A 19082-nucleotide genomic window follows, 5' to 3' on the forward strand; every position below is an offset into this window, starting at 1 on the left:
CATTGCGCCCAGCAAGCAGAGCTAGCCGCCCACCGGCCCGCCGGCGCCCTGCCCCCCCCGGCACAGCCATTGCGCCCAGCAAGCAGAGCTAGCCGCCCGCCGGCCCGCCGGCGCCCCCCCCGGCATTCCCATCAGTTTGTGTTGTTATTTTCTATAAAATAAATGGAGTATCTGTGGTACTTCAAATAAACACATGTGAAGACTTTTTATTACTTTTTTTTACAAATCAACATGTGGTGCCAAAGCCAAACGAAGGGCAGCTACAACAAATTATCATTGTAATCTCCACAATAATACTGGTTGTCACCCTGGCCCATATCATTTCCTGTTATAGACTAACCTCGGCCCCCCATCTCAGAAAGGAAAGTTGATGTGGCCCCCACTGAAAAAAGTTTGGGGACCGCTGGCCTAGAGGCTTGTGAACAGTTTTTCAGTGGCTGGGTGCAAGATTTACTAATTCACAAGCCGGCAAACATAGTCATATTCACAAAGAAAAGATGGCACTTCTCTTTTTGGCCCAATTAATAAGCCAAACAAAATATAAAACTTTCAAAAACATTCAGCTGTGATTGTTTCATTGAGTCATAGGCAGTGGTTTCAATCAGTTGCATTATTAAAAAGATGAAAAAGATTAAAAGATCTGATAGACCTTGTTAAATAATTCAGTGGACAGATATGTTTAGCAGAATAGAAATGGATGAAGACATGATTTTACTGGTTAGTCCCAAAGTGTGTGCATAAAAAGAAGATACAGGTTTGTATGCGGAAAGGCAGCGGGATTGTCACAACATGGCGCATAAACAAAATGATGATCAGTTACCCAAGATTCAGCACAATGTGACTTCACATTCCCTATTGTATTAAAGTAAATATCAATCTCCACATTTGTCAATAATACAGTATCGCATTCAGAACACATTTTCCATGAGTGAAAATAAGTCCATATTTTTTCTTCAAGGTCTTATGTTTAGTTTTTTTTCTGTGACTTCAAATTCAGCTCACATTTGTATATTATAACCAAGTGAAAATGTAAACACACGAGTTCAGAATTTGTTTCTGCAATCCCTCACGTCACAAGTTATTGAGCATTTTGCTTCATCTTTACCTTCTCCCAGTTTACAGGACATTACTCAAATCTATATCCGCCTTCAATATTTCAGCATGGTTAAACATCCTCACCGCCAAACACAAAAACAAAGCTTTCCCGCATCAGGCCAGCAAAATAATTGGATCATCCCAAAGTCCCCTATCTGAGCTGTACACTCTGTGTGTAATCAGGAAGGCCACTCTGATCAAGCAGGAACCTTCTCACACCCTCCAGCAATCCTCCCAGTTACTGCCATAAGGTCAATACTAAAAAAAAGTCCCACTGGCCAAGAAAAACAGAAAAAAGAAAAAATCCTTTCTTCATTTTGTGATCATCACACTGAATTAATTAAAATAGGAAATGTACTCTGACATGTTTAACACTGTTCTTGTCAGTTGTAGTTTTAACATTTTTTTTTGTCCTATTCTATGTGTATGCAAGTGTGTGTTTTGAAAATGTGTGTTTGTTGTTGAGCCTTGTTAAAGAAAACTTAATTTGAATCGGACAATAGTTATTCTTATCCTATCTTATCATAAGACATATGAAAAGACAGAATGGTGAAGAAGACTATCGGCGGCTCTTTGGATCCTGGCCCAGTGTGTCCCAGCGGTGGCTGGCGCACAGGCAAGACTGTTCTGGAGTGGCGAAATCAGCAATATACTGCCCAGACAGCCACTCAACACTTCTAAGCTCTTTAGAGTGTCTGAGCACAAACCATTTTCAAATTAAAAGGGTGATCATTCTCACAATAAGAATTCCAAGCGTAAGGACATTAGAAGGATATATTTAAAATACACTTTTGCACTTTGTCATTTGAGCCTTTCAGTAGCCTCATTCATATCCTATAGACGTGTTCACTCTCAGTGTGTTAAGTTTGTTCTATTTCAAATTTGTTGAGAGCTCTGTAAATGCTTCTTAAAGGTGTCGTATCATAAAGCTCATTTGACTTCACCGCACAAACAGTGCATATATTAATGTATAAAATTGGAAGGAAGTGCCAGACAAAGGATGCACCGCATTAGGAGAAGACGTAAGATACTGAAAGTTGTCAGTAGAACAAAGTTAAAAGTGGAACGGCACTGTATTGGAATATTGGAAATGTGTATAAATTAAAGATGTAGTTTGACGTTTTGTAATATACACTTATATCCACACCACTCTTACACCTGTCTGTTCAATATGGAGCTACAGCCAACAGGAGATAAGCGTAGCCCAGTATAAAGATTGAAAGCAGGGGAAAAAGGCCAGTCTAATTAACATGTTATACTGTATGATGGTTCTTTATACAAAAACCAAAGTCTAAAAATGACAAGTTGTAGTTTTGCAGCAGTTATCTGTTTCTCTCTGTTTCCAGTGTTTATGCTAAGCTGAGCTAACCAGTTGTTGGCTCCTGTTTCCTATTTAACACACAGAAAAAAAAAGAATAATCATATTTCCCAACTCTTTCCTTAAATACACTTTCTGGCATGTACTGTGTTGTGGTATATGGCAAAACTCACAGTACTGATCATAATAAATATCAGAAAGGTAATATTAGTTGAAACAATAGTTTTAACCCAAGTCTAGTAGGAATACAGTACAATACAGTACATGAATACGTTTTCACAGTGCACTTCAGATCGCATCAGCTTTCCCAGAGTTGTGCATGTGTGAAATGTGCTGCCACAAACTATAACCTACAAAAGAAAAATTTGTAATGATTGATGGATGAGACTGACGGCAGGTGAGCCTCAGTTTATCACAAATCCACAACTTACACACTCAATACTGCTGGAAGGATTAAAGATCAGCACAGGTTTTGCTTTAGTTTCCATTTCTTACTCCACACAGAAAGAAAATCCTACATTTGCTATTCCAGCAAAATCTAATAAAACTGTTCTGGCACGGCTGCATTAAAATAAAGACAACTGGGTATCTGTGATTTAATAAAGCGCTGCTGCTTCAATTTGATTGGGGTGGTTCACAGTGGAGAAAAAGGGGAGGTGACTGACATACTGATGATACATTCTTGATTTAATCATGTTGCTTTATTTCATTGATTATTGGACCCATAGATCAGAGCACAGCACTGCTGCCTTGACAACTAAAGTGAGCTTATGTGTGGTGTTGATTGCAGACTTGGAGATAACTGCTGTTTTTAGGAATGGATGTTTCAATCAGGCTAGTTGTGATCAACCTGTCAGATTCCCACTGGATTCCAGAAACCTAAAATCATGACATTTGAGACTGCATTTGTTTGGCTGAAAAAGGGACCAGGCTGCAGGGAAATGCGTGTAAGCAGATGGCATTAAGCCTGAAGGTGAGGTTGTGTGGCTGGTTATGGCAGTGGGCTTCAGTTTGGAGATAGAACTAACCCCTGGGGCCTGAGCCAGTATTGTCTCTCTAAGGAGAAGAATATCAATTCTCATACCGTTTTCCAACAGTATCAGCACAGCCAGTGTAAAAACAAAAGTGGAAAGAAGATGATTAAGTTGTTAGCCAACAACTACAGTCACACACCTGCTCTGGCTATAAAAAGAAAGACATACTATTAATATCCCCATCTGAATTTCTCATACAGCAAGCTGCATAGCTAATGTAATCATATTTAATCAATGTAATTACTGGGTTGTGTTCGAAACAGATATTATGTATTTTCCCAGAAGCTTCTTATAGTGTACTCTGCTATGTAAGTTAGTATCCTGCAAGTGCAATAAATGTCACATCTCCTCTCTCCGTCTCTGTTTGTGTTAGTGGTTACAGTCAGGGCCTTGACCGAACGTGTCAGGAATGCACAGCATTGGTCTTGTCACAGGCGAGGGAGGGAGAGGGAGAGCGGGATAGATGCTGAGTGACACTCAGCTAGCTCTGACTTCCCTAGAGATACCTCTTCTCAAGTTGTCCAAAGGGGAGAGAAAAAAGAAAACACCATCCTTTGCTTGTCATGCAAAACCCTGGTGGAGGGATACAGAGGAAAGTGCAGGGTTATTCTTTTAGTTTCAATTACCCTTTCACGCTGGCTAATTCGAGAGGCTGAATTGAAAAGCCATTCACTATATAATGAGGAGCAAAACAAGGGCTGGCTTGGTCAGACTACAGGTGTCTGCTCACGATAAAAGCCCCAGAGAAACTTTAAGAAAGGTCAAAGTCCCGAATTTGAGGCAGACGTTAGGAAAAGCAGTGGTGTGCAGCTGGCAGGACATGGCCAAAGGGACACAGAGGGACTGGGGAATCAAGGGAGCATGCTAGTGCATGGCGAGATAAGTGTCCCACCCACAGCAGGAAAGAAAAGAGCCAGGCTGATTCACACAGATGATCTGCCAGCAGGCTTCAAAAATGCTCCACAGGTCCAAAGCTTATATTCACCGAGGTTGCTGAGTAAATGCATCGACCTTCCCGGCCCATTGCTGTTGGCTCATCAGATTTGCTGAGCTTTCTCTCTCTCTATTGCACTGTATAGAGGAAAGATGCTCCCATACAATTCTGTTATGCACAGAAGTTATTCTGTCATGAAGTGTCGAGGTTCACTTTTCTGGTGTACCTGATTTATTTCTCCTCTACATGAACTTGGGTCATTCCTATTTTTTCCACTATCGCTTCCAGTATTTCCACTCTGTGGCAACCTTTTGAGTAAGGAGTGGTGTCAGCGGTACTTCATTACACTTAATAATCACAGTAATGCTGTTTCTTCGACAGTTTGGTTACCACGGGTTTGATGGAGATATCAGGATGTCTTAGCTACATGCAGGAAGTGAAGGCGGGGAGAGACGGTTAGCCTCCAACTAAAGAGGAGAACTGTGCTCCCGGTAATTCCCGCTTTACACGGTAGACAGTAGACGTAGCAGACATTTTGACTTGTTATAGTTGAAAATGCCTTCCTATGCTGTGACATGCTACTGACCTTAGGAGTCGCAGCTAAATTTGTAGCTTGTTCTGTACTGTCAAAATGTCCTCCATGAAAAACGTGAGATTGTCCTCTCATCAAGAATGACCCCATAGTTTATTTGTGCAAGCAGCTTATTACGACCCTCACATTTTATTAGGCAACATCTAGCGGTGGTGTGAGACAATGTCAGTTTTTTTCAGCATATGTCCCAAAACATGTCATGTTCAAGTGTTACATTACATGTCACGTTAAAGTGGCAAAGCCCTCTAGTGACCATAGTAATTATGTCAAGATGGATGATTGGGTTGACAAAACATTGTTCTATAACCTTAAAGCTGCAGTATGTATTTTTTTCTATACTTTAGATGAAATATGCTCAAACACATCTTAGATGGAATATAGATGGACCAGGAACAGGGAGGAGTTTACTTTTAAGTCTCAGAACTTGTATATTGTAGCTTTAACCATGTGTTTATTACGTAACCATGACGACAAAAGTCCTTCAGTACTTATTTTAAGCCAAACCATGATCTTTCCCTAAACCAAACCTTTACCCTTGCAATGTCACATAATAAAAAGATCATTTATTTTTCAGCTTTGATTTTGAACAGTTTATCTGTGGCGTGCTATATCTGCTGCCACCATATGGGCGCTATTTCAGGAAACATTCCCACTGATCATATCAGAGGATATCGGGGGTTACAGACATCTGGTCATTTATGTTGGGAGACTTGTTCAGAAATGTACATGTTGTGTCCTCTTAGCTGGCTTGATAATGTTAGCCCCCGGTAAGCCTACATTCAGGAATTATCTAAATTTAAGCTAGTCACGTACATAACATGGCTGCTTATTAAACCATACAGTTTCCTTTTCTCTTTCTGCACTTGTTAAATACAGGAGATAAGACATGGGTGTGGAAGCTTTAAAGTTTTAGGTAATATAATGAATAACATAACAAATTTTGCTCTGGGGTAATTCCACAGCATCGGCCTACTTACAGTGATTTGTGTTATTATTATTGAAGCTGTTTATTGAGAAACTGGTATCTTATGACAATAAGGCTTGATTTGAATCATTAGCAGTGATGAATTGTTTTATGGTTAAATTGTTCCTTTATTAACTGGTATGAAATGGTATGAAAATAAATTATTTGAACCTTCTGCAGATTTAGAGATTGTTCCAGCTATGCTCCTCACCCCAGTGATCTGTAATTATCCAGTGACCTTTAAGGAAACCACAGTCAGTGAAGGATGCATATATATATATGTGAGAATTAGTATTTATCAGTTAACCTTGAAATGAGTTAATCTTCAAAGGTCATAATTAATTCTGCAGAGGGAACAACTGACGTCTACGATCACCTCCGAGGTTAAGGAATCTGTGTTGAGCTCAGAGCAAGGACCTTCAAATCTAAGCAGACCGTCCATAAAGACAGTTGGGTGGGAGTGTATGTGTGTTCCTTTGCTTGTGTGCAGGTTTATTAAGTTGAGAGGCATGAGAGTAACCATGCTTGGAATGTCACAGAGAAAGACAAGCGAAGGAAGGGAAGGGAGGTGGAAAGAATTAAGAATTGAGAGAGCCTGATCATTCACACCGACTGTGATGTTGGACACAGATATGGGACTGGGACACAAGGCTGACATTTATCAGTGTTGTCATGCTCACTGTTCATCCTTGCAAATGTCAAAGTTGGCAGCAACAGGAGAGATATTTCAGCTTTGTGCTCACTGAAGGGAAGGGTGGACTATACAAACCCATCAACAAAACCCACGCAGTATTACAGCTAGTCATTAGCAGCTTCAGAAGCCAAAGTCCACTTGTAGTTTCTCACAGACATTTAAACGCACAAACCATGTATCCAGACAGACACACACACACAAACATACACATACAGTACATCTGTCTCTCTCTCAGTCATCCAGGTCATGGTTATCCATGAAAAGTTGAATCGCGGACAACAGGACTTAAAGACGTTTCACCTCTAATCCAAGAAGCTTCTTCGCTTCCGTCCCACACATCTGACTTCTTTACAGATATACACTGTACATACACACAAAATACATAGATTTCAATACGTCAATAAGTGACGCAAACTTATACTTTTGTGGTTCTATAATCGCTTTCAATTCATCTGCTGATCTGTAAAGTGCATATAGTGCATGTTCTCTCACTGTGACGCTTTCCCTCCCTCAGGCGATTTGAATTTATTTAATTTCCCTTCCTGGTTATTGTTTTCAGCCTACCATGACCGTGATGAGTTATGATATCATCTGGATCCTCTTTTTCAGAAATTCACCTTTTCTCATCTTGATTGAGTTGAATCGAAGGGAGAGGGCGATGTTGTTTTTTAAACCTCAAAGGGATTTGTTTGTCACATACACAAGAATATTAACTTACTTCTCTTTTGTTGTTTCCTCAATCTGCAAATGTGCAACAAAAAAAAAACCACTACCTGTGCAGTAGGAAGAATATAGGTATTCTCACTGTACATGAAGCTCATTTTTAGATTAAAAAAAAAAGGATCAAACAGGGTCTTTTCTTTTATTTTGGCTGATTAACCTCTTTTAGGTAAAAGGTGGGTGAAGCCATGCTGCCCAAAGTGGGGCCAGCAGAGTGTTACAGAGTGCGATGCAGCCCCCACTTTATAATCTGTTAGATCATAATGGGACTGAGTGTAACGACTGGATCAGAAATGTATTAAAAATCAAAAAGTGAATGCTTTCATCTACATAATAATTCAAACCCCTAAACTCAGTTCTTTGTAGAAGCCCCTTTGGCAGTAATTACAGCTTCAGGTCTTCTTGGGTAAATTTCTACAAGCTTTGCACACATGGATTTGGCAGTTTTACCCATTCTTCCTGGCTCAAGCTCCATCAGAACTACCATCTTCAGGTCTCTGCACAGATGGGGTTTAAGTCTGGGCTGGGGCTGGGCCAGTGAAACACAGTCAGACTTGTCCAGCATTGTGTTGGCTGCATTGTCATGGTTAAAGGTGAACCAGTCTCAGGTTGTGTGCAGTTTGGAGCAGGTTTTGTGCACCTATCTGGATTTGGCTGCATTCGCCCTTCCAGGAATTCTGACTAGTCTCCCTGTGTCTGCTACTGAGAACATAGTGTTTGGAGCTCTGCCAAAAGAATTACATTTTTGTCTCATCAGACCAGAGAATCTTTTCCCTCATGCCCTCGGTGTCCTTTAAATGCAGCTTGGCAAACTCCAACCAGGCTGTCATATGCCTTTTACTCAGGAGCGGCTTCTGTCTAGCCACTCTCCCATAAAGTTCCTGGTGATAGAGTGCTGCTGTGATGGTTGTGCTTCTAGCAGGATCTCCCATCATTCACATAGGACTTCTGAAGCTCTGTCAGAGTTATCATTGGGTTCTTGGTCATTCCCCCCTGACCTGACAATTGCCGAGACCACTGTGCTCCTGGGAACACTTAAACTTTTAGAATAGGTTTTATATCCTTGCCCTGATCTATGCCTCCACACAATCTTTCCATGGAGGTTGTACAAGAGAGTTCTTTGGACTCCTTCATGTCTTGTCACGTCATGTCCAGTTAATTCAGTTTGCCACAGGTGGACTCCAGTCAAGTTCTAGACACATCTCAATGATAATTGAATTACTTTTATAAATGAGAGATTTCAGATTTTTAATACATTTGCAAACATTTCTAAAAACATGTTTTCACTTTGTCATTATAAGTGATTGAGTGTAGATTGATGGGCAAAAATGGTTATTTTATCCATTTTAAAATTTAATTCCATAACACAATACAGTGTTTAAAAAGTGTGAATACTTTCTGAAGCCACTGTATGTGTTCTATGATTCACCTGGCTGTGGCAAAAAAGTGAGCTATCACTCTGCAGTGCATTGTTGAAAGGAAACCATGGAGGAGTCATCACGGAAAGAGTCTGGTCTGACAGCAAAACTCAGGGGTCTGGGACACACACACACACACACACACGCACACACACGATGAAGGCTTCTCCGGAAGGAGGGGGGCTTGCTTGTTATATATTTTGAGATTTAGGCCAGGAGCCGAATGTGCGAGTGTGTGTGTTGGGGGGAGGCTCTTACATCTCCTCTGCCCCTCATCTGTCTTTCCACAGATAAGAGAGAGAGATGCTAGAAATGACAGTAATGGAGCAGATCTAAGAAAATACCTGAGTATGGGGCAATGGAGAGAAAAAGTGACAGAGAGAGAAGGTGGGAGAGACAGAGGGGAAATAAGAATAGAAATATCACGATGGGAGAAAGTGCAGAGCAGTGCAGGGATCTTCCTCTGTGCTTCGACAGGAGCTGTCATTTCCACACTAAGTCCACAACACAGCGGTCTACAGCAATCCCCCTCAACTCAGCGTCCACCTACTGAGCCACAGTCATGGTTCAAATATTTCATTTTCTACCAGCAAATGGGGAATTTTTTTTTACAGAACATCTCCAGACAAATAGAGTGACAACAGCAAATATAAAATATCATTCACATCCCTTATACTCAGAGCTGCTGTCTACATAATCACTGAAATGTTTCAGATAAACTTAGCTTCAATGATCGATGGCGAACTTCACAAGTTCAAATGACAAATCTCATCACCATAGAACTGTTCTCTTAGCATCTTAATGTACCGAATAATTTCAAGCTTGTCTAAAACATTGAAAATAACTGATCAAGGTCAAAGTGCAATTTTGTTTATTTGCTGCAAGTAGTGTACTGTGCAGCCAGAAGTATTTGACATGGTTTCCATTTTTGACATCAAGAATTTATACTTATTTGATTTACGGTCAAGGGAATGGGATTGCTGGATTCAGTTTGATTATGGCTAAAAAAAAAAAAAAAGAAAAGGCTTTCCAGACACTGAAAAGCTTTTAACAGAATGTCACATTGCAGTATAATCGGGGTATGTAAAACCTGTGACTTTATGATAGTAGAAGTTAAACTCTTACATATGATTATCCAGCTGCAAAATTAATTTATGAAATGCCTACCAGCATGAGCACAATCCTTACTGTGGCTGTAGCCTTACTGACTGTATTTTTGATTAAATGCCCCCTGTAAACATGGGAACATCTGATTTAATTTTCTTAATTTCACTTTTTAATGAGAGCTATAGGGGTGGACTGGGAATTAATTTGGGAAGAAGACTGCAACTTTACAAAGTATTAGAAATGGCTAATATTTAATTTAATTCAAATCCTTTAAATACATGTCACTAATAAATACACCATTAAGCTGGAAACAATTGGTTATAATATCTCTGAGAATTCTTTGCAATACAAGTGCAGATGGAAGAGACTATTCTCTTGAGAAAAACAAACCCATAGGTAATCTGTGCAACCAGTTTATTATGACCCATATTATGTTTTGTTGTTAGGAAACCAGTAGCAGCTGTAGGAATTACAATGGGAGCAAAGGAGTAAGTGGTCTCTGCAGGCCCCACCGTATATGGTCATTCAGGTTGGAGGAGAAAAATCTTCTTTACACATGCCAAGGTAATAAAAATTCAATCTTCTGCAACAGCTGTGCTGTCATAAAGATTATAAAGTTCAGTTTTTTCTTAACAGAGAGGTGTTGATTCAACCTAGAGGCTGTAGTTTGTGGTGTTGTTGACTTATGTTGCAATAGACTGACAGCTGTCCAATACAGCATGTCGTTTATACTGCATTGATGTTTTGGGTTGGGCAAAATGGAAGAACAGAAATGTTACAACATTAGAACTGTGACAGGTGGTTGAAAGCTCCAGGAAAACATAGTAACTGGATCTTGAGTTAAAACTATGTTGTCAAACTTTTTAAAAACGGTTTCAACAAAAACTGAACAGTGTAACAGTCATGATAGTTATAGGATTTAGCCTACTACTCAGCTGATGTGTTGGACTGATTCATTTATTTTTTAACTAGGTCTAATAAACTGGCAACTGAGTGTCAGTGCAACTAAACTAAGAGTCTTCAGCCACGCTAGCTGCTCTGTGAGGATGTACATACGCACAGCGATACTTGAAGCTAAAAAACCTCAGCATGCTAACATGCTCACAATGACAATGCTAACATGCTGAGGTTTAGGAAGTGTAATGTTTACCATGTTCATCGTCTTAGTTTAGCATATTAGTATGTTGTTTTTTTTTAAAAGAGGGCAGTCTTGTAAGGGTACCAATGTTATGCCAATAGCTGTTGAGATGTATCATCTTTTGCTCCTATCCTATCATTTTTGTGCCTGTAGTAAAGTTTCATCATCTAATGGATAGGTTGACCCACAGGGCAATGTCTGAAAAAAAACGTGGTGCATTCCTTCAAGAAGAAACGGTGCAAAAGACAGATGGTGAGTAACTGAGCGATCTGATGTCCATGGAGGGATAAAGAGATAGCGTTGGATAGATGACAGCAGGGACAGTGAGACATAATGAGCTGATCAAATGATTGCGGAGAATGAAATGCCAGAGTAGTTTAGAGCGGTGACGGACTGAGCTGTCAGGGTATCCCTGGTCTTGGTATGATAGTCAGTTGCCTCTGCTGTCATTGGAATCATGGTTATTTCTGCCACAACACCTGTAAAGTTTGCTGATCCACACTCTTCTCCCTCTTCTGTCGCCCCATCGTTGTCCTTCTGCTAAACACAAACACCTCCATTCTGTCCATTTTCTGTCCATCCTTTCGTCACATAAATATTCTGCCTTGGCCTTTTTTGTCCATTTTCCTTCCATGAGTTTTTCAAGGACCACTCTTTCCATTTTCACTTATGCCTTCAACTGAACTTGTCGATCCTTAGTCTGTTTGGTGTAATTGGACGTCCCTGAATAGACTAGACTACCACTTTTCAGAAGCTTCTCCTTTAAGGACTACGTAATTAATTAGGTTGGTTTTTATATAATCAAGTACAACAATGGTTGTTCTCTCTTTGCTGTTTCAGACAAAAATCAATAAATGAACTTTCTTAGAGGTCACGCTCTTTACAGGCATTTCTTTCCCCCTCTCTCTGAACAGTTTATGTCAACACCATACAGTCGGAAAGTGTTTCCATATCCCAGCAGCCACAGCCAGTTGTCAAGCCCGCCAACTCAATTCTTTCTTCATCTCTAAGATAATGAGGGTTGCAGATTGGATGACCTGTGATTCAGTAGCTCAGATACTGGCTGCCAAAATTAAGAAAAGCAGAGAGAGAGAGAGAGAGAGAGAGAGAGTACACTTTAATCATACAGGCAGTGAAAAGTAAACAAACGGCAAATGACTCAAGCTAGACGTATGTCAAATTGTTGAAAAGTCATTTCGTGTATGAAGAAACAAAAACAGACCAACATGGGTATCCTATTGGTGTTCTCTTTCTCACCATTCAATATACGGTATTCTAATATTTACTTGTCTCTAGCTCCAGTTCAGTTAACCAGTTTCTGAGAAATGCTACATTAGACTTCCTTGATCAGCAGCATTTACTTCATTTACTTCATAATCATAAAATCAGCTTGAGTTAGCTGTTTGGACTAAGCTGTATAGACCAGTAAAATAAAACAAAGAGCTGCAACCTGCCGAGCTGCAGAGTGGAGGAACACCTGCGACCTGTGGCTGAACATTTTCTGTCAGCAAATTTCTTTATTTACATCTAATGATGAAAATGACTGGGATGTAGTTAAGATCCCTATTTTCACCTACCTCACTTCCTTTCCTTTCCTTATCACCGATTGGCTCTTTACCTGATCGAGTTCACCTGGGCACTGGAAGATTATTTAAGGGCTTCACTCCACTCATTCACTCTTTTTCATCATCACATAGTCATTCACTCTTTTTCATCATCACATAGGGTAGCAGTTTCTGGTAGGAGAAGTTTGTTACTCTTTAGTCCCTATTACTTGTCTATGCTAGTCTCGGAGAACCTTCTTTATCCTTATTTCTTTAATAAGTAGGCTATATAATGTTTGAAACAATTATTTGAGAATAAACCTTTGTTAGATTGGATTGATGTTTCATGGCCTTCGTTGGCAAGTTTTTGTTGTTGGAGTTTATATATCGTCTATTTTCATTAGTACATTACAGTCAGTACATTACTACATAATTCATAATAAATTCAGTAATTATTCAATAGTTATGTTTCCATTCACAGTAGTTTTTATTGGAAGTGGTGGAGTCTACGTATCTGAATTCATGCCTATCTGAGCACGAGGGAAAACTATGCGTGCATGTAATCCACCACAACTTTGTCTCATTCATATGAGCCTCACCGTTTACTGCTCACTCGCTTTACACGCCACTAGTGCTGTTTGAAGTCACTGATCATGCAGATGCAACATCCTTCTACTGCTTCGCATTGAAAGCATTCAACTGGCAAAACATGGGATGGCTTTCACAGTGAAGCGGTCATAGAAAATGCAATGTTTTCTTAATCAGCACTGTTAGTCCTGAGCATGATCAGTCATCAAATATACATCCACGACACAATACAATGTAACTAATGGAACGGTCAAGAGCAGCCACGGTGAGCTGGTAAAGTAGATCTCCACATTGGCCTATGCTCTTGTATGCAGCATGAAATCAGATCATGGTTGCAATCACTTTTAGATGACGTCTCTATTAAAACAATGTGACTCTGTTTAGTTGCACTGGTTAGAAATAACCGCAACATTCTCCTGGATTAGAAATACTTTGTTACCACAGAGAAAATGCGCCCCGATGACTCTGTAACCAATCCTCTACAAAGAGATTTTCTCCACAGAATCAGAGTGTAAGAGCCCCCATCCTTAATGTGCTAGCTAAACAATCCGCTTATTCTTAAACAGTCAAAGGCCTGACATTCTGCTCCTTCCCAACATCTCACAAGGCTTTCTGAGACTTGCCAAGGCTCTGGACTGCATCCCAGGGCTGCTCCTAAGCCTTCCTCTGAGAGGGGAGGATGACTCGCAGTGAGCCGAACACTGTTTTGAGGGATGAACGGTGTTGCTGTGTAGCACGCACTGTTAACCTCATTTGACAACAGCTATATCAAAAATTATCCCTAAACTAACGTCGGTGTCAGAGGCCATTTAACCCATCGCACACTGTATATTCTGGCATGCTTCAGTGCCTGTACATGTGATAAACAAGATTCATGCTTTCTGTGCAGGGAATCATCATGATTCTTTGCAATAAAAGAGTCAGTTCCGCTCAGGCCCAAATTGTTACTCTTGGCACAGACAAATCTATTCTATTTTGTTGTGTACATCAGCCCATAAAGCAAGCTGCACTCTTCTCTGGGTAATCACCCCATCAAGAAGCTTTTAAATTGTACCCATAGGAGTTCTCAGAGTGGTTTTGGTGCCTCTCTATTTGCTGTAGTTCAGGTCTTAATCTGTAAAACCTCAAAACAATCTCGATCTCCCTAACTGCACGTCCTCTACGTTATCCTCCGCCTCCGTCTCGTTCTCTCTGTCGCTGTGTCCTTCTTGCTTTGTCTCCTCTTCTGCACTGAAGCGGTATTCTGATATTTACTGGAATGTATCTGCTTATTCAAGTGCCCAACTATCAGCTTTGGAACAAACACAGAGAAACTTGAAGTCTGAGCTTGTTTTGATTGACTGAGGACACGAGCTCTGCCACATAACCGCTCAAGGAAGAAATGACTTCTTGGTGTTTGTCTAAGCTCGTTGCTTGTTGTGATTCGGATTACAAGGAAAGTGAAATAGCACCAATCTCATTATCCTTTCTCTCTATGTTGAGTAGCTGACTGCAGGAAAAAAAAAGACCTTTATCTTGTTCTGATTTAAGCTTCAGATTTAGTTTTTTCCACTTTGTTAAATGTCAATGATCCATTTCCATTTAGATTGAACTTTTTGCTTTACTCTTGAGAGATGACTCCTGGGGAGCCTACCAAGCTATGATGACTGAATGGCATTAGCGGTTTGATAGCACAGGGTCAACTGAACAGCACACACTTGGCCCATCGCTAAGGTCAGTGCACCTCCTGAGGCCTGGAACAGACAGGCAGCTTGGCAAGCAAGGGCAAATGAAAAGTAATATTCCCTCACAGGCGAGTCGTGTTTGGCAAAAAAATTTGGATGTAAATAAGGCAGGGAATTCATGGCTCGTAGGTTTAATATTTTTCTCCTTACAGTCCTCAGAGAGAACAGACATGTGGTTCACTGTGTGGTGGAGAAAAACAACAACAGTTTGTGTGGGTGACCAGTCAAGCACAGAGAATAAGTGTTTTGGTAACAGGCACCTTATTTAATCAGAATCAAAGACAAAACAGTCAGACCTTGCATGTGATCTCTGATTAAAGCTACCTCTCATATCTGGATTCATATCTGCCTCTGAGCCCAAAGTAAAGGATTAATTCATTCATTTCCAGCTTCCCCCGATACATGCTCACAATTGAAGGAATATGAACAGCAAATGAGAAAATCTGTCCTCCCTTTCTTCCAGTTAGTCAGATTTAGTCCTGAGCTGCAGAGGTAGAAATCAATAAATGAAATTCTAATGGGAGTAAACAAGATTTTAACTAAGCAATGAAGCATAAATACAAGCCTGCTGAGTCTTATTGGTGAAGAAACACGGATAAAGGTGCTATTTTCTTCCCAAGATAAAACTGCAGTGCACTACACCTACACTGAACATCAGATGCAGCTAAAAACTGTCCTTTACACCTCCAGTGAAGAAAACATCAGATTCTAGTTGACCCCAATTATCCTGCGTTCACCTCTGGCCTCGAGGTGAGACAAGAACAGGGAACTGCTGCCCTCAGAGCCAGAGTGCGACTCTCTGATCTGCTGGGCATAAAGCTTGTTCAATACAAAAATTACAGCCAAGGAAAGGTATCAGACCAAATGCTCCCTCTGTCAAAATACATGATTGAAACTTTTTCTCAGAAAAGTAAATGCTCTCAGTCATAAGTGCAGAGCCCAATATTATCCTGTTTATATCTGTTCTCTTTCTAAATTTAATCAATCAAAAATACAATTAACTAAATAATGGAATGGGTCCTGTATGGCTCCTTGTTACACCAATACTCGTCTCTATCCAATTACAACTCCTCACGCCAATATGCCACAACTCTCCCAAAGCTGCATGAAATAGGATGACGTGTGTGTTTAAACATGAGGACATTTGACATTCATTGTTGCATGTGTGTGTTCGTTTACGGTCACACAGGGAGAAGTAAACTTGACACTGTGTAACCAAATTGATTGAATGTGTCGTAGTCAGTTTAGGGACACTGCTGTAACCACAAAGCAGATTTACTGACGGGGCTTCATAACAAACACAGCTGATAACCCTTAGCTTGTTTTCTGTTTGCTGGAGAGGGAATATTGTGAGTAAAGCTCAGTTCATTACAGTGATCAAGGACTTTCTGAATGGGGCCTATGTGGCAGAATACAGCAGTTGGCTGATGATGATGATGATGATGATGATGATGATGATGATATTGTGTGAACTTGTGTTTTTTTAATTATTATTATTATGTGGCCTCCAGCCCTGATACAAATCAGCAAGAAATGTGAATCTCACATAGGAACAGATAAAAAGCTAAACCCAGATGCCTCATGCCTCCTCTCTCACATGCTTCACCCTGTCCCTCAGTCAGATCCCTGCAGTTGAGTTTGTCCATGTCAAACATCAGCATCACACTCTTCTCGGCTGTATAATGTTTTCGCTGTGACGGCACACATACAGCCTATATTAATGAGAACGTACACACGAACATATGCAGGCAGTTTTGCTACACACTCCAAATCACAGGAGCTGATTTTTGACTTCTTTTTTTTTTTTTTTCCCAGAGATGGAGTGAAAGCTCCTGCAAGGTGAGTCATTTCAGATAACAGGACCTGAGGCTTTTTTCAAGATCATATCAAGCCGAAAATCAATAGTAAATGACACAATCATGGTGCAAACAAGGCTTAATACCTCCAGGCTAGACAAACAATTAATAATTCATATCAGTGTTAGTTTAGAGGCACGACCTTCTCGATTAGTGTCATACTGAAGAAAAAAAAAAGTATTTTACATATCACCGCATCTGTATCGGCCTCCCCCTCTATCACTGTTTTTTTTTCGATTAGTGTCATACTGAAGAAAAAAAAAAGTATTTTACATATCACCGCATCTGTATCGGCCTCCCCCTCTATCACTGTTTTTTTTATGGAGTGAATCTCTAATAAGAAAAGAAAAATCCACGAGGATATTTCCCAAGTGTCATCCATGAACGGTGACACGCCGATTAAATGACATGAAGTGTAATGCTGCCGGATATTCAACTTGCTTTTTGCAACCTGTTAACGCGGCGTCTGTCCGCTGTCCTACTTGTTTAGCAGGTGATCCGTCCATGGTGCTGAACTGCGGATCAACAGACGGACCTGTTCGTCCAGCACCACACCGCGGCAAATGAATCTGGATACAACAGCTCAGTGTCTAAAGCTCCTAAAGCGTCAGTTGTGAAACTGAAGGGCTGCGGATGTCTGACTGGATTTTTCAGAGAACAGAAAACTCAGCCGCTTGAAGCTTTACTTACACAAAAACTCCGAAAAGCAGAACTCGGATGCCAATCTCCAAAGCCAGTTCTCGCATGTTTTTCCTGCGGTCTGGTGGCGGCACGTTCATGACTCTTGAGATAATCCGTCAAGTGTAAAAAGGACAAAGGCAGGTCCCGGTCAGTTCTGAGGGTTCTTCACTTTGTATTCCACCTTAACAAAGCGAGCGCTTCCACAAGCGGTGCTCCCTAAACACACACGCCGTGCGCCTCCATCGCGACTCGGTCACCTGAAGCAGTCTTCCCCTCTCTCCTCGCCTCCTCTGCCTGTCTCCGCTCGTCTCCTTCTCTTTCTATCCCCTCGGGCGATTTTCTTTATTGCAACTCTGCTCCTCTATCGAGTCAGAGTCTTCTTCTTCCACTCCATCGATTACTTTAAACTGGGAACTGGGTTGGAGTTGAACACAAGCATCGGTGGGAAAACACAAGAGGTGTGGGTTCGCACTGAGGGGGGAAAGTGATGGGAGACAGCAAAGTAGAGAGAGAGCTTCTCTCTCTCTCTCTCTCTCTCTCTCTCTCTCTCTCTCTCTCTCTCTCGCTCTCTCTGTCTCTCTCTCTCTCCCCCCCTCTCCCTCTCTCTCATCCCTCTGCTTCACTCTGGAGAATCACATGAGTAGAAGTTTCTGGAACACCACTCAGGACCACACAGGGGGCCAGATGAATAAGTTCAGCGCTGGTGTCCAGTCATTTAATACTGTGATGAACTGAATTTCTTCTTGTCTGGTTTGAAGCCAAGAGACATTCCTCTTGATCAAATAAATCCTCATAAATAATGAAGCACTCACAGTAAATGTGACATAAACAAAGCAGAGAACCACCCGGGTGGAGCAGTCTGGGTAGGTGTTCATGGCTGAAACATTGTCACAGCACTAGAAAGGTTGCTGGACCTAATCCATCAATACAGGCATTAGGCCCAACACTCAGCCTGACACAGCGTATTAGATATTACACTGTGCCCCAAAAAAAAAAAAAAAGGCTAGTTCAGGGGAGCAGTGCTCTCTGTTGGCCTTTCCCCATACTGTCTAATCATACCACTATAAAGAATCTAGCACCTCAGGCTCTCTGCAGCCAGACAGTGATAGAGGAGCGCAGGCAGCAGCATGCCTGCAGGCCGGGAAACCTGGCCAGCACTTCATAGACACATGAATATTTGATTCCCTCTAAAACTGGCCTTCTTGCATTACCTGCCAGTCCGAGATGTGTGGAGTCGTGTGTCTGTGTGCATGTGTACGTGTGTGTTTAAGGAGAGAGTGAGAAACCATCACAGAAAAAGCCCCTGACCCAAAAACTTTTCTGCTGCCTTTCTAGGTCACAGGCTTGACAAGCTGGAAACCGACTCTGCAGATGCAATTTAGAAATTGTGCGTTCTTGCTGGTTAACAAAGCATCCAAGCTACATATGTCTAAGATAAATGAATACACACAGCCACACACACACACACACACACACACACACACACACACACACACACACACACACACACACAAACACACAATGGAGGTTTTGATCTATTCCTCTGTTTCATACAGTAGGGTTGTAGCTGATGTGCCTGAAGTCTGTGCCAGCTCCCTAATAAGAGCAAAACAAAACAAGAGGAGATGTGAAATGGTGGTAGGTTAGGAGGTGTGATCTCACTTCAAAGCTTTCT

General features: G+C 41.1%; 1 protein-coding gene across 1 annotated transcript in view; it reads right to left on the reverse strand.

The window, feature by feature from the left end:
* plpp4 (phospholipid phosphatase 4) overlaps window positions 1-17505 on the reverse strand; it is a 51840-nt gene extending 34335 nt beyond the window's left edge. The window contains exon 1 of the mRNA XM_022743903.1: window positions 17417-17505. Within this exon, the coding sequence (XP_022599624.1) occupies window positions 17417-17505 (89 nt within the window). The remainder of the gene's footprint in view (window positions 1-17416) is intronic.
* Between the last annotated feature and the right edge of the window lie 1577 nt (window positions 17506-19082).

This window comes from Seriola dumerili, unplaced genomic scaffold, assembly GCF_002260705.1.
Source record: "Seriola dumerili isolate Sdu_G_001 unplaced genomic scaffold, Sdu_1.0 BDQW01000073.1, whole genome shotgun sequence".
Lineage (NCBI taxonomy): Eukaryota > Metazoa > Chordata > Actinopteri > Carangiformes > Carangidae > Seriola > Seriola dumerili.